The sequence below is a fragment of the Lampetra fluviatilis genome, chromosome 13, assembly GCF_964198595.1.
Source record: "Lampetra fluviatilis chromosome 13, kcLamFluv1.1, whole genome shotgun sequence".
NCBI lineage: Eukaryota > Metazoa > Chordata > Hyperoartia > Petromyzontiformes > Petromyzontidae > Lampetra > Lampetra fluviatilis.
The window spans coordinates 8673064-8691424 of NC_136287.1; the positions used below are offsets into that span (position 1 = coordinate 8673064).

The window sequence follows — 18361 nt, forward strand, 5'->3', positions numbered from 1 at the left end:
TTTAATGAGTAACAGGGACACTACTGACTTCATCAGAAAACTCGCTTTTTCTTCATTAAGAGCCTTTCAAGCACCATGTTTATGACAAACCCATGCACGTAAAGTCGAGTCAATAATGCATGTTAAGAACTTGCATTTAAATCTTATAACTGGATAGGGATTCAGTAATGAAAATGGAGTGTACCACATAGGCGGATTACGAACGCGCATGACTGCATGCATTCTTTAAAAAAAATCCCACATTAACTTATAATTACAGCAGACAATTCCCACCGGCTGTATTCTTGCATGCTGTGGCATGCTGTTTCCATCCCCAAGCGAATGATTGCACCCTTGCTCTGCCTGGTGGTTAGTGCGACCCCACGACCCGCACTCTAAGTGGTTTTGTTTTTCCGTGTGGTTGTGCTACGATTGCTGTGGGGCGTGAAATGGTGAAATTGTCCAATGTGTGCACCGTGCTGCTTTAATGTAGTAATTTGGCAATTTTTATTCTCACCTTCACGACGCTGACACATAATTCAGCGCTGTCAACTGAGGTGCAGAGGGAAGAGCTAAGATTAAAGGCCAGCCCAAAGGAGACCACTGACAACCCTCTCCAAGGTTCCCTTTTTCAAGGCATTTGGAATAGCAGGACGAGGCAAAGTGCTTGAACCTAAATTGTTAAATCCCACAAAAGTACAAATGCAGCTCTATCCATTCCAGGCAAATATGGTACTTTTAAAATGTGCACATCTTTCAATTTGCAAATGCCCAAAGAGCAAGGGTTCCCTCTGCATGAAATTCACACAAAGGCTTACATTTACACACGTGGCTATTACAGCCAAGTTAATACTTGGAGTGCATTTCTTTGAAGATTGACTTGTACTGTATAATTTAGTTGTCTAACGCCAAACATTCTAAGTTGTTGCATTTTCTTTTCATTTCTCTCTACCAAAGTACTGCCCACGGGCATTCCTTTGTGTTTTTTACACATTTTTAGTTTTGAACGTTTTTTATTGTCAGCCTGGTTTCATTACTTTATTTTTATCTGCAGCTTCTTATAGCAGAAGCCTGTGGAGGATAAATAAGACCATTTAATGACTATTCTTTGGAGGAAATGTTATCTTGCGGTAGGCAAAACCAATAGAACCCGTTCCTTTGTGCCCAAGCTCAAAATATTATTGAACTGGCAAGATTAGATGCAGTGATGTCCAATTTTAAAACTTCGGAATTTGATTTTCAAACTTATACAGAGGTCACTGTAGCGTAATGGGATTTTTAAAAAATAATTAAGTTACTGAGGAAAAAAGCCTGTAATTCTTCCTGGCAATCAAAATTGTCTTGAGGTTTTAATAGGGCGTATTAATTAGTTATTTACATGCCACTATAATTACACAGCTAATACTAGGTAAAAGTTAATTAATGGGTTTTTTGTTTTCTACCATAATTAAAATTAATGCTTAATTAATTATAAGTATGTATACACTAATTATTATATTTATACATAGAATAAAATGAATTAGAGGCAAATTCATATATTCGTGTAAAAATGGGTAAGTAACTTTTCTCTATCTATTTGACCATTTTCCACAAATTATCAGCATTATCGCATGAATTGGCTCTAAATATTTTGTAACATGAATATTTATATTAACTTTGGTCAATATATAAAGTTAAAGGCAAGATGTTAATAAAACCAGAACCATGCTGGGCCACTCTTTATCATCTAGGCCACTCTTTATCATCTGCAGGGCATCTAAACAGCACCTCATTCAGAGTCCTAGCCACGACCTAATTTTCGCTTTAACTACCACAATTCTAATAGTTTTACATTTCCAAGTGGGAGATTGAAATGAAACTTCGAGCAACTCACATTGTTGGCAATAAACTTGCAGCAGTCAAATCATTCAAGTCTGCAAATACAAGTCTGCCTGTGCTGCAGCTCAGTTTGGGGAGATCCCAGAAGCAAATAAAATATATTACCATGATTGCAGTTGGACTGCAAACTCTCGGCCCCGAAGAAACGTGAGACGGCCTGGAAGGCTCGGCTGTGCTCAAACAGATCAACGTCCACACGTTCAACACGTACCCGATCGTCACCCTGCGAGCTGCAACAACAACAACACGAGACTGTTTGCACTTGTAAGGTGGCATCGACAATCATTGCAATGACAACTCAAGCATAAAGATGATAGGTGGATTTTTTTGTTTAGATACAGACTGCTTTCACTGCTGAGCCTGAAGACACATCAATGTTATGCAGCGTCAAAACGAATCAGAGATCAGTGGAGAGGAGGCACATTCTAGCCCCAGGGATCACTGTTTTTTTGTTGTTTTTCTTTGGGTCTGTTGTGCTTGTCATACTGGGAAACACTGTACTGCTTGCCACTATCCATTTAACAAAAAAATTATCTCAACACGAATTCAAAAATGTGTGCTAATTGCCCAGTGACGATTATGTACAGCTTTATGCAAGCACCACAAATGGACAGAATAAATTTATAGTGGATCCTCTGGGGTACTCTGTTTGGGGCTGTTTGGTATTGTTAAGACTTAGCTAAAAAAAACACATGACATTTTAGCCCATGACCAATTTGCACAAACATAAACAGGGCTAAAGTTCCATTCAAGCAGATCAAGTGTAACAATTATCATGTGTTAGTGCGGCCCAATAATATGTAGAGCAGCATCACTTTCAGTTATGCACCAAAAAATCAAATTAAATAGACAATTGATTCTAACTATTAAGTTAATCCAGGAAAGGAAGAAAACCCCTCCTCTGTTCAATCACCAATTAATGTTATTGTCATATTTTCTGCACTCTGAGAAGGTTCTGTTTTTGGTAAAAACAGCACAAGCAAAAAAGATTGATACTCAAAAACAAATACAGTGAAACCTCTACATGTTTTTAAGAGAACCAACCAAATAGAATATTCGATGTGGGAAAATATTAAATTGCAGAATAACTAATCGACAATTATGGATTTCTTTGAGACTTAAACATGTAATATTTATTCCCAGATAATGCATAAATGGGAAATAATCGTATCAGCAACTCATAATGTGTGCAACGGCATCTCAATCTGAACCAAAATAGAAAAACATGCAACAGTGTGCACATTTCAGCACTGTTTGCAATGAACTATTTTACAAATAGCTTATTACAACCTCCCCAATTTACTCCCTTGACATTCAGCACTACTGCCAGTATACATACCCTGTATTAAGCTGCCCTGTGACCCCTTTGCATTACTATAGAGTGGGGGTAGCAGTGACACAATGGTTAACACCGATTTATGAATCCAGGCATTTGAGCTTAATTCCCAGCCAAAGCTAACATCCAGTGGTGAAATTTTGATTTAAAGCTTTCGTGACTGCAGGGATTCATCTTCTTGGTTCTTTCGGTAAAGTCACGTAGAAGGGAAATAATAAAATAATAAAAATAAAACATAATAAAATAATTCTCACGACGTTTCGGCCACAACGCAAGCAGCCGTCCTCAGGTGAAGAACAGGTCTGTCGGAAAGACCATTCAGACGCTGTCTTTCCGACAGACCTGTTCTTCACCTGAGGACGGCTGCTTGCGTTGTGGCCGAAACGTCGTGAGAATTATTTTATTATGTTTTATTTTATTTATTTTATTATTTCCCTTCTACGTGACTTTACCGAAAGAACCAAGAAGATGAATCCAGTGGTGAGTGAATTCTGAACCGGTTCTGGGCCACCCCTTTACCAACCCACATTAACAAAGGTGATGAAGTATGGTGAAAGACGCCTCATGACCGACACAGGATAAGGAAGCTTTCATCCAGCTGTGGATTGATGTGGGAGTTGAACACTATTGTGTATATATATAGTACATTCAACAACCAACCAATAGCATGTGATTCATTCAGTTATTTATGCAAAAGTATCAACTTGGTGAGTCCATTTTACTTAAAGAGTGAGTGAACAAATGCTTCATAAAATCCCACTAATCCTCTGCACTGGCTGTTGAAGTGCAACAGTAAATTACGGTACGTTGTCCGAAAGCACGCAGCTGATATACAGCTTTAATAAGGGCTGTATTGCTTTCAGCTAATCTGCTGCAGATGGCCTCGCATATATTCTTAGTCCATTACAATTTAGATAATCTTTGTTTCTGCTTATAGTATGTGTGTAAACACATTCCTGCGGATGGAGCTGGTAGGAACGTTGGGTTGCTCGGTCAATGGCCAAGGTCAACGGCGGCGTGATGTATTCCGCAAATATGCCCGACTGTGAGGGCGGGCACAAGCCGGCGTGAGTAGGTTAAACGTTGAGTTTTATGAGGGCACCACGGGGTGACCAGCCCCTCCCCACCCAGCCCCACCCTCCCCACCCAGCCCCTCCCCACTCAGCCCCTCCCTCCCCACCCAGCCCCTCCCTGCACGACGGACGGACACAATAATCCCGTGGGCTGGTGTAACCAGGAGGTTCCTACCAATATAATCCCCTGTGGGCTGGTGTAACCAGGTTCCTACCAGTAAAATGCCTCTTCCAATTGTATTGGTGTGGCAACACCTGACCGACTCAGCACTATATTTCGATTGAAGTGCTCCATCCAATGTAGACACAAAGGGAATCATGAACAAAAATAATTAATGTTTAGTCGAATGGATGGATTTTTTGGTGAAAAACTCAGGTTAAGCATCGCATTAGTTTATCATTATATAATTGTAACATACATGTCTAGTTGTACAATGGATATTACTTTAACACTTAAATAAAAAGGTAATTGAAACAAAGGTTAAAAAAGGAAAAACTATGTGTTTCAACAAATACTGATTCATATCCTGATAAATATAAACCACTGCATGTTATGCCATTATTCAATTACAAAATATCTTTAAACCCTTTGGAATACTCCACATAAAATACCATCAATCTATATAAATTGTAATCCTATCACATGCATAGGCAAATTATAAACAGCATAGCATTTTAAAGCAAATGTCAGAGCAGGCATTCCACAATCATTATAATCCTTGGCTCCCACACACAAGCGCAAATATGCCAAGCCTGCCAGATGAGCACATCGCATACACACACACAGCACCACAGCTTGTAGCAGGAAGGGATTCCCCACTCAAAATGTGATCACCAGTGGGTGTTTGCAGGACAGGTCCAACCCTGAAGGTGACAACCATATTCCTCTCCCCTGGGACAGCTCATAATAACGCCAGCACATCCCTCTAATTATCCTGGTATGAAGAGGCAGTCTCACTGGCAAGCTAATTACTGGAGGTCTATAATGAATTAAAGTGCAAATAAGTCACTTAGTAACAACTCAAATGAACCACCACTGTATATTTAATTGATACGAATCATTGTAAATAGAAAACGTTACGAGTAAAAGTGCACTGAACATTCACTGATTTTACACATGGCCGAATAAAGGTGGGCTTTTAGTTATATTATCACACTCAACAGAATTGAAGAGAAGATATCGCAACGGTAAGTTCACGTGATGACCATGGGCAGTCGTGGGGATGGGGCAGGAAGGGAGGAGGTGAGCACAGGAGATCAGAGCTGTGGCAGCAACAACCTCCACCACGAGCACATGGCAATGGCGAGACAGAGATCAGGCAGAGGGAGACACTCAGCAATGCAGAGAGAAACAAGATGCAGAGCCATAGGGAAAGAGATGGGGATACACAAAATGAGACATGACAGACGTATACATATCAGGAGAAAGAGACAAACGAGACGTAGAAAGACAGAAAGAAGAATACAAAGTTTCCAAGTGTTTAAAAAAAATACAATAAAAATACCAAAAAAAACATATGGCTTCAAATTGGTATTCAGAGAAGACCTATATTTGGTATATGGATAATTAATAGTATCGTATATCTTTAGTACATGACCATAAAAGCCAGCAAAATATTAGCTACTGTAGTTTATGTTGAACTACCGTTTGTTATCAAGACAAACCTTCTGGTAATCCTGTTTCTTTTTAAAAACATAATTGTTGCCTTTCACTTAAATTTATTCGCAAAAACAAACTGCCACAATTTCGCTGTCCTTAGTTTGCTTGGCTGGCACCTAATTATCGAGTCTCAAAGGACACTGCCAGCAGCTGTCACCAAAGGAGCCTTTCACACTCTCCTGACACTCCTCTGCTGGCTGAAGAGAAAATATCAAACATTCCATTAAGGGCTGGTCAGATACTGGCTGAGGGCAGTCGGTGAATTTACGTTTCGTTTGCTGCTAAACTACCAGAACCAATCCAACAGTGCCACCTAATCATAATTAAAAAACTAATATCTATTTTGTAAATGAAAACACTGGAATCAAAAAACCCATCAATGTCACAAAAAACCAATTGTGGAAATAGTGTGAATAATTTCATCGGTGAAGCAGTGGCACAGCGATTAAGCTATGCACTATGAATTATGTAATTGGAGTCCAAATGCCGGCAATGGCTATTGTCAGTGGTGAGTGATATCTCATAACCAATCCCCCTTTGCCAATGTGCACTATCCATCATGGTGAAGTATGGTCACATAACCCCTCATTACCAACACAGAGTGGGGAGGAGGAATTCATACAGCAGTGGACTAAACAAAATCATGTCTTAGCTACAGACCATCATTTTTGTTTAACAGTCAATGGCAAAACCATTGCTAGGATAGAAAGGTGGGTACTCTAAAAAAAGCTGCTGGTGCTCAGGTAAAGAGTCTTTTCAAATCTACACCACTTGGCTCTGAATGTGGAATTAAAATCCCTATGCATCTCGCACAATTATCTTCAAACATGACACTAAGCATGTGGCTGACATTTATTTACTGAAGTCCAGATTGTCATGCCAGATGTTAGGCTTTTTTTGCAAATGCAGCACTTAACATTTGACAATGAGCTGATAATGAATTTGCGCATTAGTGAAAAACCTATTACAACATGTGTGGTCCTGCTGGATGTGTATTATGCAAGCCAAGTGTTGTTCCCAACACAATCCTGTACTATACACACTAGCAGGAAGCCAACGCTACTGCAGGCAGCCATCACCCCCACATAGCTCTCCCTGTCGAGCCCCTCTTCTCTCACCCACTTTTCTAAAGTCACACTGACAGTCGAATTAAACCTAATTTCAATGACAATTGCTCCTGATCAGATGCAGGAAAAGCCAAGTCTGACTTCCTGGATAACAATGGCAACTCAACACAACAAGCCACGCAAGCACAACTGTATACTTCACTTTCTTACCGACACACCACTGGCCAATTTGCGAAGGTGAGGAAAAACTTTTGTGAGGAAGGTGGGTGGGTGCGGAGCGTGTCGGTGGCCAACTATGAAAACCGGGTTGAATGCAAGTACCAAAACCCTGTTTAGTCATAACATTGGCCACAGACACTCTGACTACACAAAATAACCCATGACAGCACTTAGCCAGAATGCCCTGACTGGGTCACCGCCGCACCACTTTCATGAATCGGCCACCTTGAGCCCCGAGCAAACCAAGCCTGTAATGTTTTGTGAATCTGGGAGGAGAGCTCCACAATACGGCCTTGCAGATTTCTGTCCAAGGCACGCCAGCTATGCTAGCCCAGGACACCACCACGACCCTGATGAAATGCAACCCATTCATTACACGGTAACGGAAAAATGTGGAACACTACAACATATAATGTAATGCTCTTTCAAATAGTTGCATGTGGACGTTCCCCAGAATAAGAGAAAACATGTATTAATTACTTATTCTAATGCTGCCTTAATACACAAGCGTAATGAATACACAAGCGTAATGAAATAGCCCAACCTTCCACTTTAAATTAACTCTCGTTGAATCGTGAAAGCCCGTCATTGGAAAAGGGGGAGGGGCAATGGATTGACCAGTGCTTAAGCCGCTTATATTGTCCACAGATCACGTTTACTTTGCCGTGTTTGCTGAATTACTTAATTCATTCTCAAATGAAAAAAATGAAATTTGTCAATTAAAGCACACCGATATAAATGTGGATATAAAACTTTCATTCACATGCAAAGGTATGTCCTAATTTCATATACAAACAAACACAGCTTCCTCCTGACTTCACCCTTAGCACTGGCACTATTGTTCATGCTCCAAATTTGTCAGTTAGGGGCATCCTGCCCATGGTGTCTGTAAGCAGTGGCAGCATCGAGACAGTGACGAGATAATTTAATCAGCCGCTCTTCATTGTTTGGCAACGCCACAGTGAGAGAGATGGGAGAGCACTGACCTGGGTCCACAATACTTTGTCGGGACAGCCGGGCAAACAAGCAAGTGCCAAAATTGGACAGTGCCTTTTGCAAAGAGGCCTTACTCTTGTGTTTGGACGCACAGTTTGGCTGTGCATTGTGTTGAGTGACTTAGCCGCCAATGCAAATTATACTTGGTCTAGTTATATTGGGCATAATACCCAGTATCGCATCGTTTTGACTTGTTTAAAACATTCTTCAGTTGATGTGAATATGCATGTATGTTGAACTTCTCCCACTGTGCATAGGAGGTGTTGGGGAAGGACATCAAACTATACACAAAAAGCAGTTATAAATAAATTTGTTTTCAATCTATATTTAAAAATGTGTAACTCCAGTGGCATCCCAATTAGGGGATTAAACGAATGATACATTTTGGTAAGTTTCCAGCAAAATAACGTATTGTTCTTGTCAAACTACACAGATAACTTGATACATTTGTAGAGCAGTGAATGTGATGTTTACTGCGAAAGACATCAGTTTCACATCATTTTTTCTACTACACGGCAGATAATTTTACTAGTAAAAAAGGAAACCTAAAACCTTTTTAATAAATTATTGACCAAGTGTACATTAAAACGTGCTTAACAAGAATGCATTGCCCTATTGCACTTAAAATAATCTTATAAAATTCACAAATTAATCAACTTAAAAACGTTAACCTATGTGATTAATATCTTAAGGTAAAAAAATGTCTGAAATTGTCCAATGTACAATGTTTCCAGAACATTTAAGCACATCTTTAAAAGCATAACAGATTACCAGAGTACACATTTTTACAAACATATGAACAGGACCTTTAAGAAAATGTTAATTTGCAAATTAAACAGAGAGAAGGCAGTAAAGAGATTTGCACCCATCCACTTTGTTTTAAAATATGTACAAAATGAATTTTGCTTGTGAGAATATCCGTGCAGAACAGGCTCATTTACTTTTAAATGAGTTCATTCAAGAGCAATGAAGTGCACTGACTGAAGCAATACATGAAGGGAAATATATGTTGATTCAGCACTCATACTTAGGAAAGCCATATTTGCATTTGCTGGGTACGTGTACCAGTGTACTGTCAGTTTCTCCATGTATTAAACAAATAACAAAATAATTAATGTTTACAATTGTTTTTATTGATTAAATATGCTTACCAGAATAGGCTCTGAAATAAATGTGAATCTTGGCAAGGACTTTGTTTTATTTTAGTTTTAAAATGAGATATTTTCACAATCCATGTTTTTTTTTCTTGTCAAGAGATTGTCACAACTGGCATACAAAAGCATCTTAACTATAAAATAACAGTTTCCACTTGTTTAAGGTTGCTCAATTGTGTTTTGATTAATAAGACAAAGATGAAATATATTTAAAATGGCAACTCAGTCACGGCATGAACGTACAATTCACTGCCCTTTGTCAATCCACTGAAGGCCTCTCCAACCTTGTTGGTTATGAGGATTGTTTAACCATGTCACCATGCTGTTCAATGCACATTTGTGAAGGGTGGGGGGGTTCCAAGACCAGTTCAGGTATCACTCCCGACTCATTCAAACTCGTGCACCAAGATTCCACCAAATTTTTAATGAATCGGAAGAAAAACTACAATAAAATAGCTTTATCAGTACCGAGGCTCCCACAAGGCCATGCGGGAGAACGTGTGGCACAGTTTGAGAGTGCGGTAGCGTTGCTAAGGTTCTCTGCGGTGAGTACAACGTTTTTTAAAAACAACAGCACTATGCCTCTCTAAATAGAATTAACGCTGAACCGCTTGCGCGTTTCGAGATTCAGCGGTGAACGGGATCCACCCTCCAACTTGCTATCGTCTCTAAACAGGAAAGGGTTAAACAGCCTATGGTTCAGTGACACCTGTGGGACTATAAAGGGCACTCGCTTTCATGCCGAGGCTTTCGCAATCAGACAAATGTATCGTCAGCGACGTGATCCAGTTTTCTGGCCTTACCTATTGGCTGTGAGCGAGCACAGCGACCTCTCAGTCTCGTCGGAAAGAGCGGCTGGGATGAGCAACTCCACGGGCTGCAGTGATAGCACTCTGCTCTCCAGCTCCAGGCGTGACTTTCCATCCTCGAAGCAATCGAACAGCAGCTCTCCAGTGCTGGGCTGCACTGCCTGAGTGGTGAGAAGCAAAGGCATTTTAAATGCAGCAGGAAATTTCCAAAGTTAGGTAAAGGCCAACCGATAAAACTAGCGACCCACAAGTCCTTTTGGACGTGACTATACGTCTGTCCATTCCTTCCAGCAAGCCAGCAAAAAAGTATATTTTCTCCTCTCTCCACTGTATCTCACCCACTTCCTTTCCCCTATCTCTCTCCCTGTATCTCTCTCACCTCTCACTCTCCTTATTCCCACCTCTCCCTTTCACGTCTCAATCTCTCTTGCCTTTCCCTAATCCTCTCTCCCACTGCTTGTCGCTTTCCCTCGCTCTCCTCTTTCTGTTTTGCTCTATATCTATCCTCTCCGATTCATGCCATTTCACTCTATTCCCCACCCTTCTCCTATCTCTTCTATCACTTTTGTGTGGAATACACGACCGGGGTGGAGGTGTGACATCAGCCCAATGCACAAACCCAGTTCAACGCGTTGGGATGTGGGTCACATCATCATGCAGATGTGCGTGGCGATATCACCACTGCACACACGTGCTTGCATGCCAGTCAGGCAGGAATCCAGCCAGCAACATTTTTTCTAATATAGTGTGGAAAAATCAAATTAGTTTCCCATTCATTTATACGTGAGAGCGCTCATGACCTGTGACAGTCAAGAGCCAGTGGTATTGTATTATGATTGTTATTGGGATCAAACATCGAAATGGAATTTTTGGCACTTTTTGTACGCAACATGGACGGGTTGTGCTTTTTCTGTGGGATTTTATTGTTTACGTATGTGATGTTTAGATTTGTGTACAATGAATTTTAGGTGTATCTTGTAATTTTATTGTTTGTTGCGGTTGAACCCAAATCAAGAGCCGAATGGCACACAGGGTAAATCCTAATAAATGAAACTGAAAAGTCCACATTCCGATGGCAGGTGTGAGTTAACCCATGGTTAAAGTGAACTTGGTATCCCACAAAGTACTACTCATATTATAAAACTCAAAGGGTTAAGTTAAAGGGCTGATTCATCCTCCAGCTGAGAATAGTACATCAAAACCTTTGTAAAGAAGAGATTGTCACAATTGGTGCATAAGAGTCTTGCCAGTCAAGCAGTATAGCCCGGTTTGATAACCACAGCATCACTCAGAAAGATAATTGTATTAACAGGTGATTAACCATGACTTTTATACTAAAATAAACGTCTCAAAACGATAAACAAATAAAAATGTGATTCAATGCCCTTTCAAGATGACAGGTGAACATTTTATGAACGAATATATATTTGAACAATGTGGTAGATCTAGTGGCTGCAATGTATTACAAATACCATACAAGAAAAATAATCCATTCTCACACACACTTCTATGTACATACTGTAAGCACTAATAATTGCGTTGAATAAATGAATCGGAATATCTCTCCATGCTACCACTCATGAAAACTAATGTCAGCTATGTAAAGAGGCATTAAAATATAAAATCTGCTTTACGGTTATGTTTTTGTGCCTTATAAACTTCTCCTTTTCAGGTTCAGTATTTTGAATGGCCTCATACTGTGAATCAATTATTTCCGTGATTTTGATGACTGCTAAAAATATTAAAAACAATATATTCTACCAATCAATATTCATCATCAGGCTGTGAGCTCCAAAGATGTACTGTTGTTATGCCACCAGAGAAGAGATTAGAAGCATGCACTACCTTAATTAACAGCCCTTTTGTGTTCAGTAGACTTATCCGACTTCAAAAATGAGATGGGGGTGCATTGTAATGAGGGTGACCATGGTGTCTCCTGATTAACCCAAGCTGTATTTGGAACGAATTACTTATGAAACATAATTTACATAGCACTGCTTATATGCTGCACCTACACATGATAAAACTAAAATGTAAGGAAGACATTCAAGTCTATGGTTTGAAAATGCACTCAGTACAACAAATAAAGCAGCAACGTGCTAGAAGAAATGGTGCTTCTTGTGAAATGCATGCATGCATAGTTAATGTGAATTAATTTTGCAATCTAGATGTTATCATCACAATTACATCAATGCCACAATCCGGGTTTTAAGCCTGCAAGTAAAATGCAAAGCTTTAACAGTGCACCTCCGATTAGCACTGTTGGCTACATAGAGTGTGAACAAAGTTTAACATATAGACACAATTGTGTGTTTCCCTCGCATTCTCCCAATGCTTGATCTGCATATGGTTAAGCTAATTAGCCATACTGTTCTTTCCAACCTATCTGGTTCTTGCGATGGTAACCTTTCATGTTTTTTGGGACACTAAATATTACTGATGTCACTTCAATGTGAAAGGCTTTTATATAAAATGTTAAACTATTTTGTCTCGTCAATGTATGTGTTAACAAGACCACACAATATGAAATAATGCACCTCAGAGGTATAATTAAAATAAGTAATACCTGTAAGGTATTTTGGGATATAGTCAGCATTGTGTGAATGAGGCGCGCTTAAGTTTGGTGCAGTATTGAATAAAAACCTCCATTCACTCCTTACATGCTAGCAAGAGGGCAGGTGAAGTAAATAAATTGTGATATTTGTACACGATAATAAATTAAGCTCATAATCCGAAACTCATTAGCGGCACCCATCCATCGTCCTGTTCTAGCAAATATAAAGCCACAGCCACTCCTTCCCCTAGGGACTCACCTCATAATAGAATGTACAGCAATGGCAGTTCGGCCAGCCACCTACACACACTATACCCATATTTGACAATCACTGAAGCATGCTGGCCTCGTGTGCGACAATTTGAAACTGGAACAATGTGAGCTGTTAAGTCTCAATCCTGTTTCCTGCTATTTCCCCGAGTAGACAAATGGAATGTCGTAATGGCATATGCTAAAAAAAAAGGCTGTCCTATTTTGCGAATCTCTAGGTTGTCCAAGCCCCAAGCATTCACGCTCTAATTGAAGCAGTCTAGATTGGAAGGCGGGGTTTTGGGCAAGTTTGTTTTACTGCGGAATTGATGAAACCTGCAGGTTAAATAAGGTGGAGGGTATACCATGGGACCCCCGAAGAAAATAACACGGCATTGACACGCTCCAAACGAGAAAAGCAACCGGCTGTGTGTGCATGAAACCTTCAGTTGAATTCATCTGCGGATGTAATTGAACACTGTCACTGGGCTTATACAGGAGGCAATGATGATGTGGTGGTTACAACTTAATAATTTTATTGACAATGGATATTTTGGAGTAAACGTTCTTATGATAAAGGATGAAGATATTCTTGATTGTCTTCATAAATTGGTGGCTGTGCCCCTGCATCTTAAACAATTGTATTAATTGTTCTAGGATTTCTTTATAAAGGGTATAAGGGATAGTGTTGTACGATGGCAACCAACTTTACAGTACAGTACATGTGTATGGTACATGATCTGGAAAGTGGCATCGAATTTATTGGCAGGTAACAACTGAATGCCCCCCCCCCCACCCATCCTCAATGAATTGTCACGATTCTTGGTCACAATTGTATTCAGGGACTACTTTTATTTAGTTTCATTCGTACTCAGGTTTACAATGTCTGTTTGTTGAGAATAAAAGTTTCATATATTCTTGTTTGTTCGGTCTTGTTAAATGTAACATTACCATATAATTTGGATACATCATACATTAATTTTAACAGGTGATTCGATACACATATTGAGCACTATAATATGTTCATACGCTGTAGATTCTTAATCCATATATAAACTGCAATGTCAATCCTGTCTCCCAAAGGGCGGTAATCTCCCAGACATCTTGAAGAAAAGCCTTTCATACTTAAGTAAAATATTTTCACCTTTAATGGTGGCGAACAAAAATTGGCTTTCTCCATACAAAACCCTTGACATCACTGCACAACAGTACATCCAGGGATGTTTACAGGTTCTATATTTCTGGCCTATGGTTTATACAGACGTACCGATTGATTGCAACCCCCAACCTACAAAAATGAGAGTCAATTTATGCCCATTCCCTTTTAAAGAGGTTTTGCTGCCACCACCTGGTAGTGAAATAGAAGTGTCTTACAATAAACTACCAATGTATGACCCACTTTGTACCTCCAAATCAATAGCCAGTTCATACTCATCTAACATTAACCATCGAAGCATCAACATGTGCTTCACCGACGAGTATGCATTCCTGGCGAAAATGTCCATTACTGGAAAAAACATTAATTATTGGCTAACTTTGTACATTAACGGCAATGTTGAAGGGAAGAGACTGAAAGGGAGGTAAAGTGTAGCTCAACAACATATTGAAGTAGTTTTTGTTCACAAGGCTGATATGAAGTGTGGCATGTAACACGAGATAAGGGGCAGCAAACAGCTTGGGGAGTTCAAAAACTGTCAATCCCAGGTCTGGGGATAACACACGATGACATGATGATGATGAGAGTGCTTATAAGAGCGCATGCAACAAAAACAATTGTGCCTGGCAAGCCAATGCCATTGCTGCAAAACTCACCACCAGGCCGAAGGTGACATTCTGACCACCCTGGCGGGGACTGGAGTTGCTTGGCACTTCGCTCAGGCACAGCAGGTAGCTGCTGGGTGAAGCAGTTTGATCCTCATCTTCTTCCGGCTCCTCTCCAAGCCGATCCAATGGGTCAACATGTGCACAGCCGTTAAGTGTCCTGTCGACAGGTCATTTGGATTCACGGTAAGCGGAAAAGGTTTATAGAACTGCAGAGTATGTGAATCTGCCACACACACTCTTGTTGTATAAATCAGTAAGCTACAAATCAGCAACCTACATGCAGATCAATTAATATATCATAGTTGTACTGATATGGAGCTGCAGTATAATATTATAGGGTCAAAGTTACATTTTTTTTTCCCATGAAGGCATCCTCAGGACTTTTTGACCACCCTTTTATATCAGTTTCCAAAACGATGGTTCACAAGCAACACCACGGGTGCAACTTTTCATGTTTTCCAATCTTCTACATTCAAATAGATGTGCAAGAATCATGTGAGGGATGTCCTGGAATAACTTGTTTACCTATAAAAGCTCACTGTCCAGAAAGTATGGTTTTGTTGAGTGCTGGTGAATTACATTATTCAGTTAAATTACATGGCCAATTGAGAGGAGATGATACAAGACTCAAACACAGATTGTCAGGTTTTCCATTAAACCAGTGTTTTCTAAAAAAAAAAGTGGGCTATCAAGTATTTTCCAGGACACCCCTCATTTATACACACTGCACACACCTGATGATTTGTAAACAATTCCCATATGACATACAGCGCCAACTTAAATTGGCCCAGAGATCGTGTGTGCATGTAATGGCTTCATTTGTATGTGAACAAAGATGTAAATAGGAATGGATGCACTGTGGCAGGGCATGAATACTGGACTTGGGGAAATCCTGCTCCAATGTAAAATGTGTATAATTGTGAGATCTATAGCTACAGTTAACCCATGTTAGAGAGCTTCAACCATTTTCAGCAGTTGGTTATTGATGGTAAATTTGTGCTGCGTCTCAAGGGATCTTGTTAACATCTGTGAGCAAATGGGACATCTAGTGGAACATCTGCTTCTCTGTGACAGAATTAATTTATGTTAAACACCACATGTAAAATATATTTTTCCTAATTGTACAGCAAATAAAAAAAACTATTCTGTAGTAGTACTATCCGTCTGAAGGATATATACAGTAACATTTCAGCTTTAAAATATATATACAATATATTTTGTAAATGACTGACATATTCAATGTAAGGCTAGGACAGTGGCCTATGACAAGATAATTTTTGGTGTTTAATGCTTAATGTTACATAAAATTGTATAATAAATATACTGTTATCTGGCCACATAATAAATAATACGCACATTTATAACCAAGGTGCTTGACCCACACATTCACAAGGATATCCTCTCCGATAAGTGTGGACTTGGTATAGAGGGCTGTTAGCTTGCGGCTGAAGAGGGCACTTTTATTCTCGCCAGCAGCTTTGAGGGCAGTCGTTTCTGTCTGTTTCACCACACCGACCTGCAAACACAATAACGTACAAGTATAACTTACGTACAACAGTAGAATTATCATAAAATTGTAGAATTATGCCGAAAAAAATACACGTGTCTCTTCATATGAAACAATCCTCACCACTTAATCAAACTCAAGCCAAATTGCCCCCAAGCTTTAATGAGCACTTAATCATACACTAGATAATTGCACACTTAAGGAACTTAACATATCAGAAAAACCCTATTTGCCAAAGTTTCGTACCTTGGATAACCATGGTAATGCAGTTTAAAGTAGATACTTGCATAATAATATTTAATTGTAATATGCCTTGAGCATCGCGCTCTTAAAATGTGCGAACAAATTATTGATAAAACTGTGCATGTAATATGAGAAAAAGGCAGCAGTAGTCTAGAAAAGAACATGGTGCAATGGGAATGAGTAGAGTAAAACCATCAACAAGATGTGAAGATAGCCTCAAATAAAATAGGGAAAGGAATGTAGGAGCAGGAGTGGTACAAAACCAGAGAAAATGGAAGCTCATCGTTGGTATTGTAAGGTCTGTAAAGAGACGTGCTAGAATGAAGATACTATAGTTACGCGACCTTGTAGCCTTTGGCCACAAGGCGTCGGACGTGGATGAAGAGACGATGCGTCGGGATGCTGGCCGTCATGAAGTTGTGGTCTTGGTGGCAGGTGATGTTCAGTTCTTTTGCTGCAATCTGAAATTAATTGATTAAACCAACCAATAATTTCTTCATCAATAATTAAAAAAAAATGCCGTTGCCAGGATGGTAACAGTTGCACATTGAGCATTGCCGTTTCTCCATTTACCATTTTACTGGACTATCACAAATATTGACGTAATCATATCCTTACACAGATATGAAAGAGTAAACTGATTTATAGTGCTCTTATATTCCTGTGTAAAGAGCGATATATCAAACACAGATAATAATTGTTGTCTAAAGTAGCTAATAATAGTCATATGTTAAGATAATGTTAAACCACAATTGATACTAATCGAACTCATAATCAGCAGCCACTGTTTATACACTGCTGGATAAAAGGCTCTCCCCATTGTGCAGTCATCCCCATGGTCCTGTGATGCCACAATCTTTCTCAGTACTGGACATCAGAGGTCGCAAACGGGTTTTGCAAACGGGTTTTGATTCCTTACCCGTACCCGGCCGCACCAGGGTCGCAAACGGGCACACGTACCCGTACCCTATACCCGTATCCGGCCGGGTACGGGTATCGGGTACCTGATTGCGACCTCTGGGATGAAGCCATGTTGCAGGCGCGGGTGGGTTGATTCTAGGAACTTGAATTGTGAGAAGAGACAAGACGTTGGGAAATGAATGACAGTTACTCACCAGTGACTCACGGTCTACCCGTACCCGGCCGCACCAGGGTCGCAAACGGGTACCCGTACCCGGCCGGGTACGGGTAGCCGGGTATCGGGTAGGGTACGGGTATCGGGTACCCGGTTGCGACCTCTGCTGGACATTTACTGATCATCCTATTGGGTATTTCTCTTTGGATAACCTTCTGTCACCAATCTAGTCGAATGGCTAATATCCCATCTTAGCACTGTGTCCTGCCCAAGTCCACTTTTCTGAACAGTAAATATGTATCCGATTTGCATTTATTTGAAACATGCTACTCTCTGGCAAGCAAACATATCTCTAAACTTTCGTGCACTTTTTCAGCTTTTGTTACATTTTATTTGCTAGTGCCCATGTCATAAAGGATAATATACGATTATATTTTCTTCTTCAGCTACTTTGGTATGCAGCTTTCCATGATCAGATTTCAAAAGCACGTAATTCTGCTCTAGGTTCACCATTTCATATAATCATTCATCAGCCATCAATCATTGATGTAGACATATTCTGCTGAATATTATAGTTCTATCTCCGTATCAATTATTTTATTTAGTACAATCAATTTGAACATGATCTTGCGTTTCTCAAATTTACATTGACCCACGACAACTGCATGCCATAAATTAAAGTTAAATATCACTATCAGAATTTCTACAATTAACAGTTAAAATATAAAAGCCCTGCAA

The 18361-nt window shown here is 39.8% G+C and overlaps 1 protein-coding gene across 1 annotated transcript in view; it reads right to left on the reverse strand.

Moving 5' to 3' along the window:
• MSH3 (mutS homolog 3) overlaps positions 1-18361 on the reverse strand; it is a 72429-nt gene that overhangs the window by 46602 nt on the left and 7466 nt on the right. Inside the window, exons 4-8 of the mRNA XM_078862251.1 lie at positions 16893-17009; positions 16197-16314; positions 14787-14935; positions 10166-10332; positions 1963-2087 (exon numbers count right to left, since the gene is read on the reverse strand). Of these exons, the coding sequence (XP_078718377.1) occupies positions 1963-2087; positions 10166-10332; positions 14787-14935; positions 16197-16314; positions 16893-17009 (676 nt within the window). The remainder of the gene's footprint in view (positions 1-1962; positions 2088-10165; positions 10333-14786; positions 14936-16196; positions 16315-16892; positions 17010-18361) is intronic.